At 38.3% G+C, this 21,159-nt stretch overlaps 1 protein-coding gene across 2 annotated transcripts in view; it reads left to right on the top strand.

Moving 5' to 3' along the window:
• The window catches only part of LOC133515741 (protogenin B-like), a 178,603-nt gene that overhangs the window by 145,345 nt on the left and 12,099 nt on the right, over positions 1-21,159 (top strand). For both annotated transcript variants that reach the window (XM_061848312.1, XM_061848310.1), the window contains exons 7-13: positions 3,640-3,762; positions 16,579-16,743; positions 17,232-17,319; positions 17,562-17,756; positions 18,364-18,458; positions 19,111-19,186; positions 20,313-20,483. In XM_061848312.1, coding sequence (XP_061704296.1) covers positions 3,640-3,762; positions 16,579-16,743; positions 17,232-17,319; positions 17,562-17,756; positions 18,364-18,458; positions 19,111-19,186; positions 20,313-20,483 — 913 coding nt within the window. The remainder of the gene's footprint in view (positions 1-3,639; positions 3,763-16,578; positions 16,744-17,231; positions 17,320-17,561; positions 17,757-18,363; positions 18,459-19,110; positions 19,187-20,312; positions 20,484-21,159) is intronic.

Here is a 21,159-nt window from a genome sequence, read left to right as displayed (position 1 = left end):
CTGTTTTAATTTTTTGTCTTTTAATTATTTATATAAGAATTCAAGCCTTGGCAACCCTCTACATCTCTAAGGATAATTTAATATCTTTTTTATATTTTATCTCTGACACTTAGAGACTTATACATCTCTAAAGAATTTTAGTATTTTATGGTTTTATTTTTTTATCATAGTTTTTTTTGTGTAATTTGACATTTAGAGACAGTATACATCTCTAATAAAGTATTTCGAGCGGTCAAAATTTAATTAAAGTGCGTAATATGCATTCAATTGATTTAAACAAAGTAGAAACATCCCACGACTCATGGTCAGATTTTATGCAAAATATATCAGACGCGCAAAATAAACTGATTTTATTGCACGTCAACATAAGATCAACAATTAAAAATCACTATCAATTAGAGTACATCGTCGCAAATAGTCCACGATTAATACATCTAATAATATTAACGGAAGCTAACATAACAGATACAATTGCAAGTTTGTTTACGATGGATGACTATGTTATGTACACCGAGCTGCGAAGCCAAAGAAAAGGAGGCGGCATTATTATCTACGCGCATAAAAGTATTTCTTTCATCAAGACTCCCGTAAAGACAATATCCTTCGAGTGTTTGTGTGGCGAAGTGGAAATATTTCAGGGCAAGAAAATAAACTTGTGTTCAATTTATAGACCGCCGAATCTAAGTAAGTCTGCTTTTATTAGTGAATTGGCGCATTTGTTATCAAAATATCCTAGTCATTCGGACTGTATACTAATAGGTGATATGAACATTGACACCTCGTGCACAGACATTACTGTAAAGTCGTACCTAAACAACCTGAATGAAATAGGATTTGATTGTTGTATATCACAATTTACGAGAGTCGAGTCGAACATAAATGGGACATCCAAATCCTGTATTGATCATTTGTTCATTCGTGACGCATGCAAGCGAGGTGCGTCTGGGTACTCTGTGCGCTCAGCTGTTGTGCGAGAAGCGCCGGCCGACCATTACATAATAGGACTCGCTCTTATCAGCGAGGCCAGCGTAACTACAAATAAAACTATAAACATGTTAAATAATGAAAAACTTAAACTAGAATTAAGCCAAATAGATTGGAGCCCGGCATTTCGTTGTAGCGACCCGAATGAACTAATTGATCTTATTATTGGCAAATTCCAGACAATTTATAATAACTGTACCTATAAAACTAAAATACATGTTAATAAAAAACAACAAAGTAGCTGGATAACGGATAAATTAGTAAACATGTGTGATAAAAAGAAAGAACTGTTAAAAATATATTTAAAAGACACTACAAATAAACAAAATGAGTTAATATATAAAAAATATAGAAACAGGACGAATAGAGTTATATGTAACGCCAAAAACAATCTTATAAAGAAAGAAATATGTAATAACTTTAAAAACCCAAAAAAAATGTGGGGAATAATAAACAGATTGACTGGGAGAATTGTTAAAGCTATCGATGATGTGATCCTTAAGTCCTTTAGGTTAAGAGCAAAACAATTATGTAACAAATTTGCTATTGACTTCGATAATAATGTCAACAACATAAAAATAAATTGTGATACGCCGTTACTTGATGAGAAAGATTATATAAACTCTCCATTGGTATCAATGCGACTGGAAAAAATTAATGAACAAGTTTTACATAAAATCATACTACAAATAGATGACAAAAAAAGCCCAGGATATGATAAGATAAGAGCTAAAGATATAAAGTACATCTCCGGACATATTACCCCGGTTCTAACTCATTTAATCAATGTATGCATATCAAAATCTACATATCCCGATAAATTAAAGATGGGAATTGTAAGACCCATACATAAAAAAGGTAGTTACACGGATACTAATAATTATAGACCGATAACAATTTTATCCGTCATAGATAAAATTATAGAAAAATACCTAGGTAACTCAATAAGTACATTCCTATCAAGTAACGGCATTATACACAAAAAGCAATTTGGTTTCCAACGGAATAAAAGCACGTCGCAACTTTTGTCTTTGTTTACTGATGAAATCAATGACTACCTAGATAAAAAACACCATGTACTCGCCATAATGATAGACTTTTCTAAAGCATTTGATACTTTACGTCACAGTACACTATATGAAAAACTAAAACAAAATGGTATACAAGGACCCATGCTGGAACTCATAAAAAATTATCATACTAACAGACACAACGCGGTTAGCATCGCAGGCGAACAAAGCGACCTAATTCCAACCTTATGCGGCACAGCACAAGGCTCAATTTTAGCTCCGACCGAATATTTATTATACGTCAACGATATGTGTCAAATATTCCAACATGGATCTGTATATCAATTCGCAGACGACACATGTATAATTGTAGCTCACGAGGACTTGGAAACTGCGCAGGTCATGATGCAAAACGACTTCGATGCATTGTGCAAATGGGCCCACGATCTAGGTCTATCGCTAAATTATTCTAAAACCAAACTTATGTATATACATACACTCACCTTATAAAAATGTAACCTTGACGCCTAAGATCGTGGCCCACGAACATAAATGTATGCACATGCCCCGCGCGGACTGTAATTGTGCTAAGCTTGAGACTGTAAAGGAACACACCTACCTTGGACTAAAAATAGACCAGAAGTTCAACTGGAATCCACATATTAATCATGTTTGTAACAAACTTAGAGCTATCTTGTCAAAATTATTTGTACTTAAAAACAAAGTTCCCTACACTACATTAAGACTTTTGTACATGTCAATGGCCGATTCAGTCATAAGTTACGGTTTGGAGAGCTTTGGAAGAACATATAAAACATATCTAAACGACATTTACAACCTACAATTACGTCTACTTAAAACGATTGTACCTACAAAAATCAAATATAAATTCAAAGATAACTATGAAAATCTATTCAAATACTGTAAAGTGCTAACTGTATATGAAAAAGTTGATCTAGCCATTGTAACTCAATACTATAATCATATAACAGAATTAAGAAAAAAAACACGACCTGCGCGATTACGTAACTTAGCCAACCTCCCGACATTTGAAGTTGCAAAAACAAACAATGTATACGGGCAAAGAGTGTGGAAGTGCATGTTACCGAGTATCTTGAATAGATTTCCACAGGAATTATTAAAACTTATAGAAGGACGAACAAGTGGACAAGCTAGAAATATGATTAAAAAATACTTTATTAAAATAAGAGGGCAGTCTACCGAAATCATTTAATTAGATGACCTATGTACCTAAAACTAATAATAATTAAAATGTATAAATATTTCATATAGACTCCTTAACTCAAAAAATCTTTTGAATTTAAGATTAGTAGTTAAGTTTAAGATTACGTAATGTGATTTTTTTATTGAAATAAACAGCTGAAATTTAAAATTTAAATTTTTTATTTATTATTTCATCAATTCGATATTTGTAATTGTTTTTTTTTTTTAAATTATTGTTTGTAAAAATGGACATGTAAAAGTGCCCCTGTGGCCTATTTGCTGAATAAATGTTTGATATTTGATACTTGGCTTCAGAAAGTGTTGATTATAATTTTGATGAACCGGTAAAATCAAGTACTTAACTAAAAACTACAACAAAGATAAATAATAAATACGGAGTAATCGTTTTTTTGTGATACAGGTGACCTGGGATCTGGCTGGAAAATGGCTACACAGCGGCCCTGTGCTCGTCTTGACAGATGTAGACGTGTCACAAGACGGTATCTATACCTGCAATGTACCAGGGCATCAGGACTTAAAGAAGGTAAGCTTATAGCTCGAAGAATCGATAGCCATTGGGACAAAAAGGTTCTAGACTACCACGTAGTCCACGGCAGTGGACGTCCTAGGGCTAAAATGATAACGATGATGAAATACGAAACTTCTAGTAGTAACTACACTCGAGCGTCAAGCGGCGCGTTTAGTGAGGCGTGCAGCGTCGTGCTTCCAAGGGTGCTGAGCAGCTAAACTGTATAAAGAACTGTCGCCCACGGTATTTCCAGACCTACAAGACCTTCAAACCTTTCAGAAAAGAGTGTACTCTCATCATAAATTCTGGCAACTCACTTGCAACCTCTCTGGTGTCGCAGGCGTCAATAGGCGATAATTGCATGCGATTCGTCTACTCTCTTTCTTCCTATAAAAAAAAGCGGGCACTGAGGCCCCTCGCATGGGTTCGCCTTTCTTTGATATGGGCGCCTCCGCACGAGCGTTGACTCAGTTTGCACATAAGAAACTAAAAATCCGTGCTACAATGTTGTTCATATAATAAAACTTTGGGTTTGTCTATATCTCTATTAAGTGTCTTAAATTGCCGTGCTTAAAGAGATAAAGATATTTGATTATTCAAGTAGGCAAATTACAATGCGCTTATGAACGCCAAATGGAGCTATACCGGCTCTAACCCTACACCTCTGACCCGAGAAGATTTAAAAATAACATCTTAAGAATTTTGCCGTATCACAAAGCAGGAAGCAGGTAGGAGACGTATCTCCTATTCTTCCCGCAGTTTTGCGCAATGTTTCCGTATACCATGTGTATGATCAGAATGCACGTGAATTGCCGTATTTTACGCCATTTACTTATCAGGAGCAACACTGCCGTACTAAAGCGTGTCTGTGTGGCAGTGGTGAATAAATGTCATTAACACTGTACCTATTTCATAATTCCTTAACTTTTCTTCGCAAAATCTACTGTCAAAAGTACCAAAATACCGTTTGTAAAGTTAAACAGCCGTCATCTCCGCTTCGCTTTGAGCTTGACTAGTAAAAGATCAAAGACTTCCCTGTTTTCACTTTGTGGATTTGTATTAAATTATATATTACGAATAATGAGCTCAGGTGAACGCCCTTCCGTGTCTTGGAATTCGTAAATTGAATATTGGAAACGTATATAATTCCTAAAAGGCAATATTATGTCCAGTTTGCTGACAAATAAGTATTGACGACCGTTCTGGCCTAGTGGGCGGTGACACTGCCTATGGAACCGATGGTCCTGGGTTCGAATGCCGGTAAGGGTATTTATTTGTGTAATGAGCACAGATATTTTGATCCTGCGTCATGGGTGTTTTCTTTTTTCCCTGAGTACCCCCAACAGAGGCCTTCTTGAGCTTAGTCTGGGACTTGGTCAATTTGTGTAAATAATGTCCAATATTTATTTATTTATTGTATATAAGGTTTTTTCCCGACGGAAGGGAGACAGTCTACACACTAACACACAATCGTACATGTGTGTTAGTTTTTGCACACACATATTTTTCCGACTAGCCTCTTAAATTTCTCCAATTTTTAGTTCTAGATTTCTGTAAAGATGCTGTGAAATCAGTGGTAGTGCCTTGGTTTTGGCTCGCTACGCTATCGCTATCATAATTTTGTCGGAATATTTTTTATTTTACGAAAAAAACGTAATAGCAATACCGACGAAATCAGCCCTGGGCGTGCGGTGAATCATAAATAACACTCGAATTAATAAATCATACCTTGTTTTTCTTTTCTATCTCTTGTATTATTTGGACACGTTTAACACACAGACACACTTATATTATTAGGTTATATAATAATATTTTTGTTTATGTTTGTGGTCTTGCAACATCTTTTATTTAAGTATCTTTTGAATAATGTCTTAACTCTCAGTGAAAGCTGTAAGAAGTATTTCCACTTAATGGCGTTGGCTTCTAATTTTGGTAATAATACCGTAAATAAAATATGCGTGGGTTGGAAATTATTTATATAATAGGTATTTATTGATTCGTAAACAGAGGCTGGTTAATAGGGAAGAATAACAACCTCGATACAACGTCGCGTGCCTCATTATTTATGTAGGTGGCGGTGGCGCCTACTATTTTTAACCCCTGACGCAAAAAGAGGGGTGTTACATGTTTGACGCCATTGTCTATTTGTCTGTTTATCTGTGTGTATGTCTGTATGTCTGTGGCATCGTAGCTCTCCAACGGATGGGCCGATTTCGATGCGGTTTTTTTATGTGAAAACCAGAGGGTTTCCCTGCGGTGGTTCTTAGCTATGTTTCATAGAAATGGATCCAGATGCTTATAGAGTATCAGCTCTTTCCCAAAATCCCAAAAAAAAGGTACACCTACCACCTAAGGCATTTTTGGCATAAATTGGATTTTGTTGGCATATAGCGTAGGGGGTTTTGTAAAATTTTATATTATTGCATTTAAGTTTTATGAAAATGGTCATCTGTAGGTAGTTCTATTTCCACTCCGTTGCTATTTTTCATGGACTTTATAGGACGGTAACGCAATGGAAGGAACGAAAATATTATAAAAATTTGGGACACTTGTTTTCTCCTGTTGTTGATGGAAAAAGATCGTGATTATGAGTAGGGATATCGTAAACATTCTCACGAATAATATTGAGTGCCATCTACAATCATGACTCATGACGATAAATGCGGCTTTGTGTGGTTTGAGTATTAGTCTTCTCTATTTGCTGGCCTCTGGTGGTAAAATAGTTTAATTGAGTTATCCACTGTAAATAATGTTTCTGTAAATTTTGGTTATACTCGCTCAAGTACACACGTTTGGGTCTAATAACATTTGTGTCTGTGTATTTAATAAATTAGACATTTGTAGAAATATTGCTACATCTAGTATTTGGCTACTTGACTGTTTTTTGTAAATAATGTCAAACGATCTTGATTTTCCTGAGGATCAAATGTCTATATGCGACTCATGGCATTTAAGCAACACAAAGGTCAGAAATGAGAGTTAACAAAATGATAAGGTGATGTGACGTCACATCATATAAGTCTGTCCTAAATGTATGGAAGATCAAGGAAATTGCCATTTTGACCCTGAAATATTGCGTTTATGTGTATAGTTGTCATACAATTTATTTTTCAATAAAATGTAAGGAATCGAATGGTACCATTTTCTTTTCTATTTTTGAAAGACAAAAAAAAATTTTTTTTTGAGACTTCGGAGGCTTGTATTTTTTTTACAAACTCAATATAATTTTTTTAATTCCACTTTTTTATAATGGATGGCTCATTTTCTATCCATTTAACTAAATTTTGTTATAATATTCAACATGTGTCAAGTACCCAATTTCCCGTACACGGCGGGAAGGAGTTAACAACTGGATATATATAATAGATAGCTATATAATATAGGAACAGTTTAGCTATGTCAGCTCATATTTAAGTACACGTGCACGGTGATATGACCTGTACCCCTAGTGTAAATAAATTCGATTTCCAAACGTGACGTACGCGTTTGCGTTTAGTCTCATTTTGTATTGGATTTCGAAAGAGCGCGCCAAGCGGGACGTTTTGGAACCTCAAAATCCTATACAAAATGAGACTTAACGCAAACGCGTTCGTCACGTTATGATGTCGATCAAAGTTACACTAGGGGTACTGACGAGCCAAAAGCTTTATTAGCTTTACGGAGCAACGGGATGCCAGTCCCGCCTGAACCGTTGTACAGTTAACTAGTATTATTCAATATATGAAGTCAGAAATATAGTGGTTATTATTCTGAACCAAATAGGTCACACATACTTCTAAATAAATGAAGAAATTTGAACCTCATGTAATTCTGTTTTAATAGTCTCTTTCTCTCTCTCTTTCTCTCTCTTTCTCTCTCTCTCTCTCTCTCTCTCTCTCTCCGTTTATTTGAAAGTTCATAAAAAGGTGAATTTTTCGGAACTTATAATATGTACGTTCGAAATATCATTTGATATTTACCAGTCTCTTTTCGGTGAAGGAAAACATCGTGAGGAAACCGGACTAATCCCAACAAGGCCTAGTTTACCCTCTGGGTTGGAAGGTCAGATGGCAGTCGCTTTCGTAAAAATTAGTGCATACGCCAAATCTTGGGATTAGTTGTCAAGTGGACCCCAGGCTCCCATGAGCCGTGGTAAAATGACGGGATAACGCGAGGAAGAATGAACTACTCGTATCATAAAAAGGTAAAGCGCTTATTTTTTACATGTTCATGCAACCAGCTGACATTCTTACCACTGCGATACGACCGACTGACGATCTATCTTCATTCCTCAACCTACCAACGGAGCGGCAGCTGACGTCCACGAGGGTTCATCGTACATAGCCGTTAACCACTATACAAGTTTTTGCCCCGAGGCGATTAGTCATGGAAATCTGTTCCTGGCTCGATCTATAAGTTCAGATTTCTTCAGTTATATATCGCGAGTTATCATCTTCTTCCCGCCGTGTACGGATCTGACTCGGGTAGAAATGTTACATGGTTTTACGCGGCTATGAGAAAGGATTTTTTTAAATGATATAGGAGACAAACTAGCAGACGAATCGCCTGATGGTAAGCGATTACCCTCGCCCATGGACATCCGCAACACCACAGAAGTTGTACTCTAGCGCTATTCTGGAGAGATTTCGAACTATTATTTATAGCTGACAGCAGAAAACTTTCGCAAAAGTTCTGCCTATGGAGATTGTATTCCTTAACTCCACCTTCCGTAATTTGAATATTAAAAATAATTTAGATTTGATGTTCCAATGTCAATTGTTGTCGCCATGCCATAGTTCAGGGCTCGGAACCGGTACTGAAATACCTGATAATATCGTTCCAAAATCGATATATTATTTTGTTCAGTAAAAATTGGTTAGGTGATGGAACTCGAACTAAAAAATACATTTAGAAATGAAAATAGTATGAAATTTTATGGTTCGTGGGGAACGATAATAGCGGTTATTTTCGGCTTTCGGAGACTCTCGGTTAAACTCGTTGTCATACATGAAAGAGACAGAAATACATTTATTTTATTTCGCTATGATGTTTTCAATTTAACCGGTTAATTTACAAATACAAAATACAAATACGTTTATTTCATTACTTTTTACAGCAGTTCATAGGAATTTCGTCCCATAAAAACGGAAGGCGAACGACTTTGGCATAAACCGGTATCTCCAAAGAACAAGTCTTTAACCGGTAACCGTAAACGGAAACGAAATCCTGTCGTTCCCGGGAGAATGAACAAAAACGGTTTCATACGGCTTGAATTCTTATATAAATAATTAAAAGACAAAAGATTAAAACAGACAAGAACCGAATGAAGTGTCTCACGTTAATGCCACTCAAAAGTAAAGTTACATACTTATAACAACCTGTGCCCCGTGTAAGCTTAAACAGACCGGTCTCCACAAACAGCACCCGTTCACGACTATGACGTGTACTTATCTCAGCCATCGCCTCCCTCAACCTTGTGTCAACAACAGGGTGTAAGTCCAATAAGATTGTTGACTGTTTTATATCGTGCATGACTAGCACTAAAATTATTGAGAAAGAGAAAAAAAAGATGAACCAGATATGTGTGTCTCAGTAAGGACCACAAATTTTACTCGGAGGTGTAATTTCGTTCAAACATTTTATAAGACCCGATAAACATGGTTGATAAATACGAATAAATACTTATCTTGAAAATAATCAGAGACTTGTTGTGAATAGACAACGCATTATTAGTATTCAAACAATTATAGGCAACACTTAACTTAGTGACCTAGTCAGTATAGCTAGGTACTAAATGTTGACAGATCAAACGTACAGAAAGGACCGTAAAAACCGGTGGTCTAAAAACAAGCAGCTTCATTTGAAACGAAATCCTTTCGTTCCCGGGTGAATGAAAAAAACCGGTATTGAAAAATAAAACGGTTTCATAGATAGTGAGACATCTAGCCAAGCCAATCGTACATTGACAAATGCTATCGAAATGAAAAACCTATATTGGGATGACAGATCCAACAAAAAATCACCTGAACATTTCCGTATATTATTACACTATGGTTTGGCGTTTCCTGGCTTGGCTAGGCTCTCTTATACTTCGTACTGTGAGGGATAACAGGGAGGAGGTAGTAGAATACAGTAAATACAAATTAAACACTCTTCAATATATATTTTATGACATTTTAGCTTTACAATTCGGCTAGCCTTCATGGCTGCCTCTTCTGGATCAGAGCTCGCATACCCATTCCATCTGATAGCAAGATCAAATCAAAAAAAAAAATCAAAAATCAAAATGTTTATTTTACTTTCACAATAATCATCTTAAAGTTAGTGATTGGAACCTCTTTTTAAGCTTTAATATAGCCTGTGCCAGGAGGTACCGCTCTTCCTTATCTGAAGAATGTTAACAATATTGTGCTACATTTATGAGTAGATATGTTACGTAAAATATTTGATTTAAAGCTACATTAAAAATTCTGCAAAACTATATACAAAGCATGCAAAACGTATAAATAAAAAGAAACAGATCAAGATAAAACTGAAACGTGAAAACGTTAAATCCCTCGTTTTATTTCACTTCGAGTAAAAAACACCGATAAAATTGCATACCAGCTTGACAAACATACTTTCTTCCTCCTCGTTTTCTCATGACTGAGAGTCGAGACCACATGAGATCGTTATTTTGTGCACCAAGGCTCTCCATTGTGCACGATTTTCCGCCTTCCTAATAATAGGCGCCTGTGTAGATCCCTAGCAGGCCTTCTTTACAATGTCCACCCAGCGGGTTGGTGGATGTCCCCGTCCTCCATCCACCACGCCAAACATAATGCGCTTTTCGAAGTTGTCCGGCTCCCGTCTGACTACGTGTCCAAAGTAATTAAGGATCCGCTGGAGACAAATGGATGACAACCGGCACTGGATTTTTAATTCCGTCAGGATCGACGCATTAGTCCGGCGCACCGTCCAAGAAATCCCGAACATCTTGCGCCAACACCATACTTTAGGTTACTTGAATTTACATCAAAAAATTTGATGAGCTGTTTGGTCATAGACTAAGGTTCGCATCACTTTTGATATTTAATTTTACTTCGAGTAAAAAAACACGGATAAAACAGCATACCAACATGACGAACATAATTGAACTACTCAAACTTTGTTGACGTGTAGCGAAACCAACCGAATTATATATGAAATTTTGTTTAGCTGATTGTGAAGTAAATACACAGCGAAAACGGTAATTATTATGCTCTAGTTCTATTCTCATATTTAAACAATAGATTTGCATACTTTTCTCACGATTGCGCCGTATTAGAGAAACGTGTCACCAAAATTCCTAAAATGTTGTAAGGCGCCATCTCGCTCCGTCCTTAGTTTTTTTCCCTTTCTGACATTTTCAATTTTATATAGTAGATAGTCCTTCTCATAATCTCACTTTTATGGTGGGTAACAAATAACCTGACCAAATTACGTAGGTAGTTTTTGGTATGTTGTCAGGAATGTTAAAACGTGTTTTTAATTTTGTCGCATTGCGCATGTTCTGTTCCTCACAGGCGCAGGCGTATAGCACATCTATATACCTAATACTAGGTCTATATTATCAACAGTTAGGTTTTATAGACGTTTATGATGAACACTATTAGACGCGAGCGTGCCGCAGCGGTTCATAAAAGTGGAAAGCCAAAATGTATGGTCCCTCGCGTTGTCTAGTTGTTGAGTCTGTGGTGTGTTCCTTTGAGGTGGCCCTCTTAACATAAATTATTTCGCACGAGTAACCTCACCAAGTTCTAGGAAGATGTTTGGATAAATACTCGTACTTTTTTTTTACACGTGCTTCGTATCTTATTGTTACTTAGCGTGTCAGAGTATCAACATCATTGATCTATTACTTGCTTCTGCCCGCGACTTCGTCTGCGTGGAATGATTTATTTAAGAGGCTGTCAATATCTAAAGCGCGCACACTGTCTATTTGTATCGGAGTATATGAGATAGCACTGCCGCATGTTACTGGGCCTGTGCAAGGGAATAATAAGAAAAATATTTAAATAAAAAAGTGGATTATTAGTGTCATATTTGACTCAATAGCGGTTTAGATATAATTGTTTTGAAATTGTGATTTTAATTGCAGACCCATAAGTCAAAACAATAAAGACATAAAACCGTTTAATTGTGATTTTAAGACCAATCTTTGCAATTATTTTCTATCGAGCCGATTTCGTTCAATCATGTATCGAGTACAACCCGTTTAATTGTGATTTTAAGACCAATCTTTGCAATTATTTTCTATCGAGCCGATTTTGTTCAATCATGTATCGAGTACAACCACGGTATTTGAAATATAATTAATATGAACATATATTTTTCTTACTTGACTAAAACAAATAGTCTTTCTTAAAAAACTGTTTAAGTAACATCAATTTCAAGGTCATTGGGTGTTGACAGCCTCTTAACCTTTTTTGCACAAAAGAAAATCTTATAGTCCAAAAAGCGGACTTAATGCCGTGAGGCATTCTCTACTAGTCAAGCAGAGAGATGAGAGATAAAAACTATCCTATGTTAGACCTCGGGTCTTAAACTATCGTATGGAGATAAATTTCATCAAAATCGTTTCAGCGGTTTAATTAAGCGTGAAAGGTAACAGACAGACAGTGTTACGTTAACATTTAAGTTTAGTAGGGATAGTAGGAACTAAGTTTTGTTAATTAAATACTGACAGACAACACACAAGCTAAACCGAAGATCTTACAATTTGAAATATACGTGGGATCCGTTTATTTAACTCCGCTTATACTGACCAACCGCTTACTATGACGTAATTACTGTGCGAAGTTTGATTTTCATAAAAAAATCTTTGTTACTAAGTCGGATAAGATGACTTCGCTTATAGTGACAAATCGCTTACTCATCTTCTTTTTCTTCTTCCTTGCGTTGTCCCGGCATATTGCCACGGCTCATGGGAGCCTGGGGTCCGCTTGACAATTAATCCCAAGATTTGGCGTAGGCACTAGTTTTTTTACGAAAGCGACTGCCATCTGACCTTCCAACCCAGAGGGTAAACTAGGCCTTGTTGGGATTAGTTCGGTTTCCTCACGATGTTTTCCTTCACCGAAAAGCGACTGGTAAAAATCAAATGATATTTCGTACATAAGTTCCGAAAAACTCATTGGTACGAGCCGGGGTTTGAACCCGCGCCCTCCGGATTGCAAGTCGCACGCTCGTACCGCTAGGCCACCAGCTCTCCACAAATCGCTTACTATGACCTATAAATCCTATTTTCTTAAAATTCTGACCGGTTATACTGACACATTCACTGGTTTTCGTGGCCGTCAACACGTCTTCCCTGCGAGGATGTTTGGTACGTTCGCGGCGTGTAAGCTGTTTTAGTTTTGAGTCTCAGTCACAAGTTGCTAATCTGTTACAAGTTTAATCAAACTCATCTTTCACAAAGGAATTTGAGAAAAATTTGGAAAACTTAAATAAGAAGTTGTACAACTATGCTTTATATGACATCCGCTTAGTATGACGTGTTTGTCACTCTCTTCGATGTCATTATAAGCGGATTCTACTGTATATATTCTTCAAAGTTTGTCGAGCTCTACAAGCTCCCTGAAAGGGAATCCCTATAGCCCTGGTTTCCTAGAACAGCGGTGCCGTCATATAGCGGCCGTAAAACAGCGGTTAAATGACGTCACTAGAATGTTGTCTATGACAAAATGGCGCGGTTTCCTAGAGGGCGATGATTGAAGTATAGGTAACATTCTTATTGCGTCCGTAACGTTGACATATATCTAAGTACGGGCCTTATTTTTTTATTGGTTATTGGGATGTTGCGGGCCTTTGAGTGCCAGTTCGACCAAGCAGTGCTCTATTGTGACGTCCCTTTAAAGTTCATTACTAATGTCGGACGGATGACGGAAGGACGGGCCTTACAGACAATGAGATTGGGGCCAGTACAGCGGGGTCATGAACACGAATTCGAACCAATCGTGCAGTCTAACGCCACAACGCGATTGGTTGATGAGTTCGCATTACGCGCGCGATTGGTCGCAACTAGTTGTTTTCGACTGTACGATTGGCTCGAATTAGTGAATGACACCGTTGTGCACCATTCTAAGTGCCCCTAAGGCCCGTCCTTAGATATATGTCAACGGTCCGTAATATTACGGCCGCTATACGACGGCATCGCTATCCTAGGAAACCAGAGCTTAAGAAGTGAAAAGAGATTTTAAAGTTTTTAAAGACATTCACGCGAGCTGACGTTATTGTCACGACCTCCGAGTCTAGTCGATAAGTACCCTGTGAATCCAATAAAGTGTAAGCACGATACACAGTGTACTGCAGATACAGAGGGTACAGTGACCCTACCTACGAAGATACTACCAAAAAATCCGGCCTTGCCATACTTGGATGATGCAAAATAATATTACACGTGCAGACAGCTATAATTGTTATGCGAGATGATTTGACGCCCAAGATTTCTCGTTTAACCAGACTTTATTTATAAGTTACAGACTAACTAAATGTTTTGCTAATTATTATGGGCAGGGACTGATTTTGTTACGGTATAAACGGTATGGTACCGCTTTTTAGCAATACCGATTCGTTGTACGATAATGGTACGCTACCGGTATAAAATAACGCTATGCCCTAATTTTTATATACTTTCTACTTATATAATTGTCACTTTTTAACACCCCGGGATTGAAAGTGACGGACACCATTTTATCACTATGTCACGTAGGCCGCACGCACGCGGGTGCCATTGTAGGTAAAATCCGCTACACGCGTCCGCACCCGTTAGCGTATCTCATACTATTTTTAACCGCCTTCAAAAATAAAGGAGGTTCTCAGTTTGACCAGTATGTATGTATGTTTGTCGGCGATTATCTCGCGTTTGGCTGAACCAATTTTGATGCGGTTTTCGGAAAAGTGTTTGTTACATTCTGGAGAAGGTTTTAGTATACATGGATGGCTAGAAAAAAATAATTGAACCCGGTAGGTGGCGCTGTTATCGGTATGTCGTCGAATTCGATTTCCTCAAACTGATTTTGATGTAATTTTGTGGGTATATTTCAATGGGTTCCTGAATGGTTTGGAAACAATTGGGCCCGGTAGGTGGCGCTGCTGTCGGTATATTTTTTATACGCTCACCCGCTCCAGCTAGCGGATGCCCGTAGACTTGTACATTTAAATTTGAACGAAACACATTTCATAAATAGCGCTAACAACTATTTTTAAATATTCTTAATAGTAAATTAAGGTTTTTTATTATTATTATAGTAATTCTGTTTACAAATTGTGTTTTCTTCATTAATCTTCTTACCTAATACAATTAGAGCAAAAAGCAACCCAGCTTAATCTCATCTTTTTTTAATCCATTATTTTTCCCCGACCGTTTTAATCGATAATTTCTACACAATTAACTCGGCATCAAAAGGAGTCTTACAATTTTAATTTACTTTATTATATTTTAGTAATTTTAATATATCCGCGCCGTTAAAAAATTACGATCCTGGATATTAAAACGTTTATGCTTCTCAGTTAACATTATGGTAATTTTATGGAAGTAAATTGATAAAAATTAAAAGTAACTACGCACTCGGTGGTCTTTTATAAGTGTTTATAATAAGAGATATTTTTACGGTATGTCAACTTTTTATATTATTACCGTAGTAAACCTTTACGGTAGGGATATGTATGCTGTTATGTAGTTTATTTCTTCCTCATTATTCACCTTTAAAACTTGAATTTGCACAAGCAAGCAAACTATTTCGAATAAAAAGTGTCCTATCGCTCAAAACTACCACAAGTCGTACGATCAATTCACAGCGAATAATTAATTAATATATCACTTTCGTAAGGGACCAGCCATAAAATTGGCTTTAGATTACCTTAACATCTTGCTTGAGAAGGTTGCGGTGGCTAGGCCATGTTCTACGTATGGACCCAGATAGACTTCCCCGAGCAGTGATGTTGAGTGAAATTGCATACGCCAAAAGACCAGTCTGACGCCCAATGCTTCGCTTTAAGGATTCCTGCAAGCGGGACATGGTGTCCTTCGGCATCGACCCGAACACCTGGGAAACGGAAGCCCTTAAAAGAGGGGAATGGCGTAACCTTCTACATGACGGCATAGCGAAGCATGATGAAGTCTGGCTCGATGATCTAAAGCAGAAAAGACTTCGGACTGCACAGGAACCATCAACAGATTCGCGCTTCACCTGCGATCTTTGTGGCAGGAAGTGCCGTGCTGCGATTGGGTTTTCCAGTCACAGGAAAAGATGTGCCGCACCTCCGATCTCCGACGGCGCACGGATCTTTTCTTCTTCTTCTTAATAACCTGTCGCTGCAACAATCATCTGTCAAATACTTAAATACATAGAAAACACCCATGACTCAGGAACAAATATCCATGCTCATCACACGAATAAATGCCCTTACCAGTATTTGAACCCGGGACCATCGGCTTCGTAGACAGGGTCACTACCCCCTAGGCCAGACCGGTCGTCAAAATATTCCTTAATAATAAAATATTCCTTTGGAAATCTTCTTTCTCCTGCCCTTATCCCAGGTTATGTGGGGTCAGCGCAACATGTTCTTCTCTTCCATTCTCCTCTATTTCCGTCGTCCCTTCTTTCGTCACCTCAGCACTCACTCCTTTCTTTCTCATATCCTCTTTCACACAATCCATCCATCGTTCCTTTGGAAATAAATTCTTATACCATAAACCATAACCATAAAAGTTATTTTAGTTCAAACTAGTTTTGAATGGCATTCAGGGGCATTCCGGAAAAGTGTCGTGTACGTGATACTATTTTTATTTTGATGACTAATATAACTTAACTATGTCCTTGTCGCCAGACATATAACGTGACCGTGACTAAACCTGTCAACATCACTCTGCCGCCGGTATCAAAAGAAGCCATTCGAGCCAGCACCATCCGGTTCAACTGTACCGCTACAGGACGACCTGAGCCTAATATCACTTGGTACAAGGACGGAGTGCCTTTGGCTCTTACTGAGAAGGTTAGTAGAAATATAAATAATTTATTAGTAAGCACAGTTACGGAATAGGAAATTATACAAATCGGAATAAACATAGGAAGGAAAAAGTGCCACGAAATGGTCTCATCTCATCTCATGACGCTGGCGAGTTCCAGCGCTGATCTTCCGATGAGACCATCAGGACTCCATATTATGGACAAAAAATGTGGGAGTGGCACTATAAACGTACTTTTTTATATATTTATGCCCATTATCGCTAGCCTGTTTGCTTCAGAGCTAACTTGGCCTTTAGTGTTTTTGTTTTTATAGGTTTCCTTTCGGATCGGACATTTGATGAAATTAAACTGTTGGTGAGGACTGTTGTTTTGTGAATGTAGTTTTTTTTTGTTAAAGATTGTAATCTGTCAACTTTCCTCATCAGAATCATCATTCCTTAACCAAAAATATCAATTTTAGCTACAAAATATATGTAAGAATTAAAAATGCAAATCTTACAATCAATATTTCAGATTGGGTTGTGGAAAGCTGCGTTCCTAAACCCGGGCGACGAGGAACGTATCGAACTGGTCATCAACAGCATCACTTCTAAAGACGCTGGTAGGTATATAATGGCCTACCGCAGTTAATCCCGCGTCTGCATCTCTGTCGCTCAAATCATGCAAAAGGAAGAAAAATTTGATCTTCGAATTTCGATGTGCACGGTAGGCTCCCTCCTGCTTACTGAGGAAGTAAGGCGTAAAATAAGCTTAACATATTAGTAAAAGTTTAATTAACCTCGCTGAAATTATTAGTTTTCTACTTCTTCTTGTTTTTATCGAAAATTGTCTTCATCTGTGCAGGTGTATACCAATGTTTTGCTAGTAACAACGTGTCAATCGCCTCAGCGTGGGCGACGCTGACAGTCACAGGGCCGCCGGCCGTTGCTGCTCCTCAAGATATCACCTGCGCCCCGCTGGGGGCTCAGGAAGTGCTCGTGCGTTGGGCTCCAGTGCCTACGGATGTGCTGGCTTATACAGTGCACACTACTGCACAAGGTATGTCTGTAAAGTCTTAGGGCATATGATTCGTGCCTCTGCGAGCATAGAAGCATGGTCCTAGTGCCTTGGGCACCTTTCGCAAGCAACAATGTGTCAATCGCTTTAGCGTGGGCGATGTTGACAGTCACGGGGCCCCCGCCGCTGGTGATGCAAGAGGTACCTACTCCTGCGTTTGCTTCAGTACCTATTATGGATGTGCTGGCTCATACTGTACATACTACGGCACAAAGTATGTATGTATTTATGTCGACTAAAGCCTTAGGATATCTAATGAGCACTCCTGGGCGTTTAGGGAGTTTTAGTCCGGTGGGCGTCATACCTAAAGAAGTGCTGGCTTATGCCTTACGACACATTACAGCTCAAGATTTAAAAACAAAATATTTAAGGAGGTTTTAGAGACATGCCACAGCTTGACTATGGCGGCTTATTTGAATCGCAAAATTGATGTAATTTACAATTTTTTTTATAGTTTGCGACACGACTCGCCTGTCAAGCTGTTCTTCCAGCGCTGTCTTTCCACCTTTCTGCGAATTTTTTTAAGCGCCCATACCCCTCTTTTGCTCAGCCACTGCTTCGCTATTTAAATTTCTGTTTTTTCTTCCAGAACCTGGTGGAACAGGGATGCCGCTAGGACAACCCGTGCAAGACCCTCGCGCCGTGGTTAGCGTACCTAAAGCACTCACGCCATACCGCTTTCAAGTAAGCTTTACACATTGTTTCCATTTTCACATTGTCGATCCATATCGGACGTCGGATACGACCACAAAGGAGTAAAAATTGCCTTTTTTATATTTATTTATCTATTTGATTAATAAATACTATCTAAAGGCTGTTTTTTCTACTGTTGTTCTCCTTACCTCTACCCTCCATAATTTAAAGTTTACAACACGCGCTTAGATCACAATGAACGGCTTCCTAGCCGGCTATGTTTTTTGATATAAGTATTTATATATGATTATGTCTCATATATATCGTCCTCTGGTACCCACAATACAAGCCTTATTGAACTTACTGTGGGACTGGGTCGATTTGTGTAAGAATGTCCATTAATATTTATTTATTTAATCTTGGAATCTCTCTAATTAGTTCCTGTTTTATGTAGAATATTAGTGATATCTACACCAGCATTTACTTCTTACATAGGTGTCATACAAACTCTCTGTAAACGGGTCCACTGATTACCAGTTCGCCGAACGATATCGGCCGGTCAGTTATTCGCAAAAGCTGTCAATCGTGAATAACTGACAGGCCTCTATCGTCCGGTGAACCGGTAATCAGTGGGCTCCTCATTTTAAAGTTTTTATAATTATTTATACAAGTATCCATATTGAAAGGAATTTGTATATTGTAGGTCCGCGCATATATTCAATCTGCCAAGGGTGCGGCCACTGAATTCTCGGATTTCGTGATCTGCCAAGGCCAAGGAGGTAAGATGCAATTTAAACAAAGCTACCTTATATCTATGTAGTATTGCGTACAGGAATTACAACAAACACTTATGTGAAATCGCACAGTCGCGACGCTGGCGTCGACCCTCATGCCGATGTGCTAATCAAATGCATGACTGTCGACGCTCTGTTTGCGTCAGCGTCAAGAGTATACGCTCACATCGTCTTCTTTCTCTTGGCCTTCTGTTAAAGCCTTTCTTCTTCCGAGCGCCTCGCTGCTGCAGGCTAATCGTTCTATAACATACAATGTAACCCTCAGTCTTCCTTAATATACAGGTTAAAATTTTAACCACTGTTCACCTTTATTATAGGGCCAATGCTGAAAACACAAAAAAAAATTGTCTGTCCAATTTTGGCGATTTCGGCATTCGTCCCATATTACTTTTTTCTCTTTATTGGGCAATAAAAATTATTGGCATGTATCGGGCCACTAAAATTTACAGGCATGATTTCAAAATGATGTAGATACGAGTATAGCCTTCATCCTAAGAGAATTCCCACTAGGAGGTATCTGGTAGGTATAGAGGTATCCCATAGTAAAGGTTGTTCAGTATGACCTATAAAGTCATTAAGTATTTAGAGTATGAACGGTGGTTAAAATTTCACCCTGTGTATGAAATCGCCTCAACGACATCACGACATTGTGCGAAAAGAGTTCATAAAAGAACTCGCGCTCATCGAAAACCTAGGCTCTCCGAAACATGTCGCGCGAGTGACTAAAAACACCCAATTGGAACTGTAAAATTATCTTAATGTTAGTATATCTCACTGTAGTTTAAATTCGATTTCGTTCATAAAAATATATCCAAGAGACTGAATAGGTAAACTTTGACGATATTTAGCCACTACAACAAATAGTATTTTATACAATCGTCATATAATAGAGAGCTTTTCAGTCGAGTACCGTGTTTAGGCAACTAAGCTTGCTGAGTTGCCTAAGTAAGGTACGAAATTGAAAAACTTGATTATATCACTAATGTATACTTTTTCTACCAGTCATCTAGAATAATACTTTTTTTAGTATAAAACCTAAATCTTTAATGAAAATTAGTAAATATTGTTGTAATGATGTTATTTTATTTAAACCAGTGCCTGTCTTTTCCAGTCCCAATAAACCTGACCAAAGATGACAAATCGGTGTTGGTGTCATGGCAGAGGTTCGCTAAACAGACTCCTGGGGTGGTGGAGTGGATCCTGCAGAGTCGGATGGTAGACGAGCATGACGCGGTCAGCAATGTGACTTTAGATGGAGCAGTTACCAACTATACCTTGGATAGTAAGTTAAATAAGTTAATCCATATATAGCTGTAGTAACTTGTTTTTAAATACTACGTCGGTGGCAAATAACCATACGGCCCGCCTGATGGTAAGCAGTCTCCGTAGCCTATGTATGCCTGCAACTCTGGAGGAGCTACATGCGCGTTGCCGGCCCTAACACTCTGCGCCCTCGTTGAGCTCTGGCAACCTTACTCACCAGCAGGAACACAACGTAGGGTTTAGTGTTAGCGGTTTTCTACATCTCCATATGTTTATTTTCATCTTAGCATTTCCGGATTGCGAAATGCTAAGATGAAAAAGAAGGAGGCTGTTTATACGTAAAATTTTACGAAAGCGATTGCCATCTAATGTTCTAATTCGGAACTAGTCCGAGTTTTTTTTTATACCACGACGGTGGCAAGCAAGCATACGGCCCGCCTGATGGTAAGCAGTCACCGTAGCCTATGGACGCCTGCAACTCCAGAGGTGTTCCATGCGCGTTGCCGACCCTTTAAAAATCTGTACACTCCTTTTTTGAAGAACCTCATACTGTAGACCCTCGGGAAAACCTCGGCAGGTAGCTCATTCCACAACCGGAGCGTGCGCGGGAGGAAGTTCCTCTTAAACCGCACAGTGCGTGACCATTTAGGTTCTAGGGTGTGAGGATGAACACCCTGCCGACGGCGAGCGGTGCG

This window comes from Cydia pomonella, chromosome 3 (genome assembly GCF_033807575.1).
Source record: "Cydia pomonella isolate Wapato2018A chromosome 3, ilCydPomo1, whole genome shotgun sequence".
Classification (NCBI taxonomy): Eukaryota; Metazoa; Arthropoda; class Insecta; order Lepidoptera; family Tortricidae; genus Cydia; species Cydia pomonella.
This window is presented reverse-complemented; position numbering and strand designations above follow the sequence as displayed.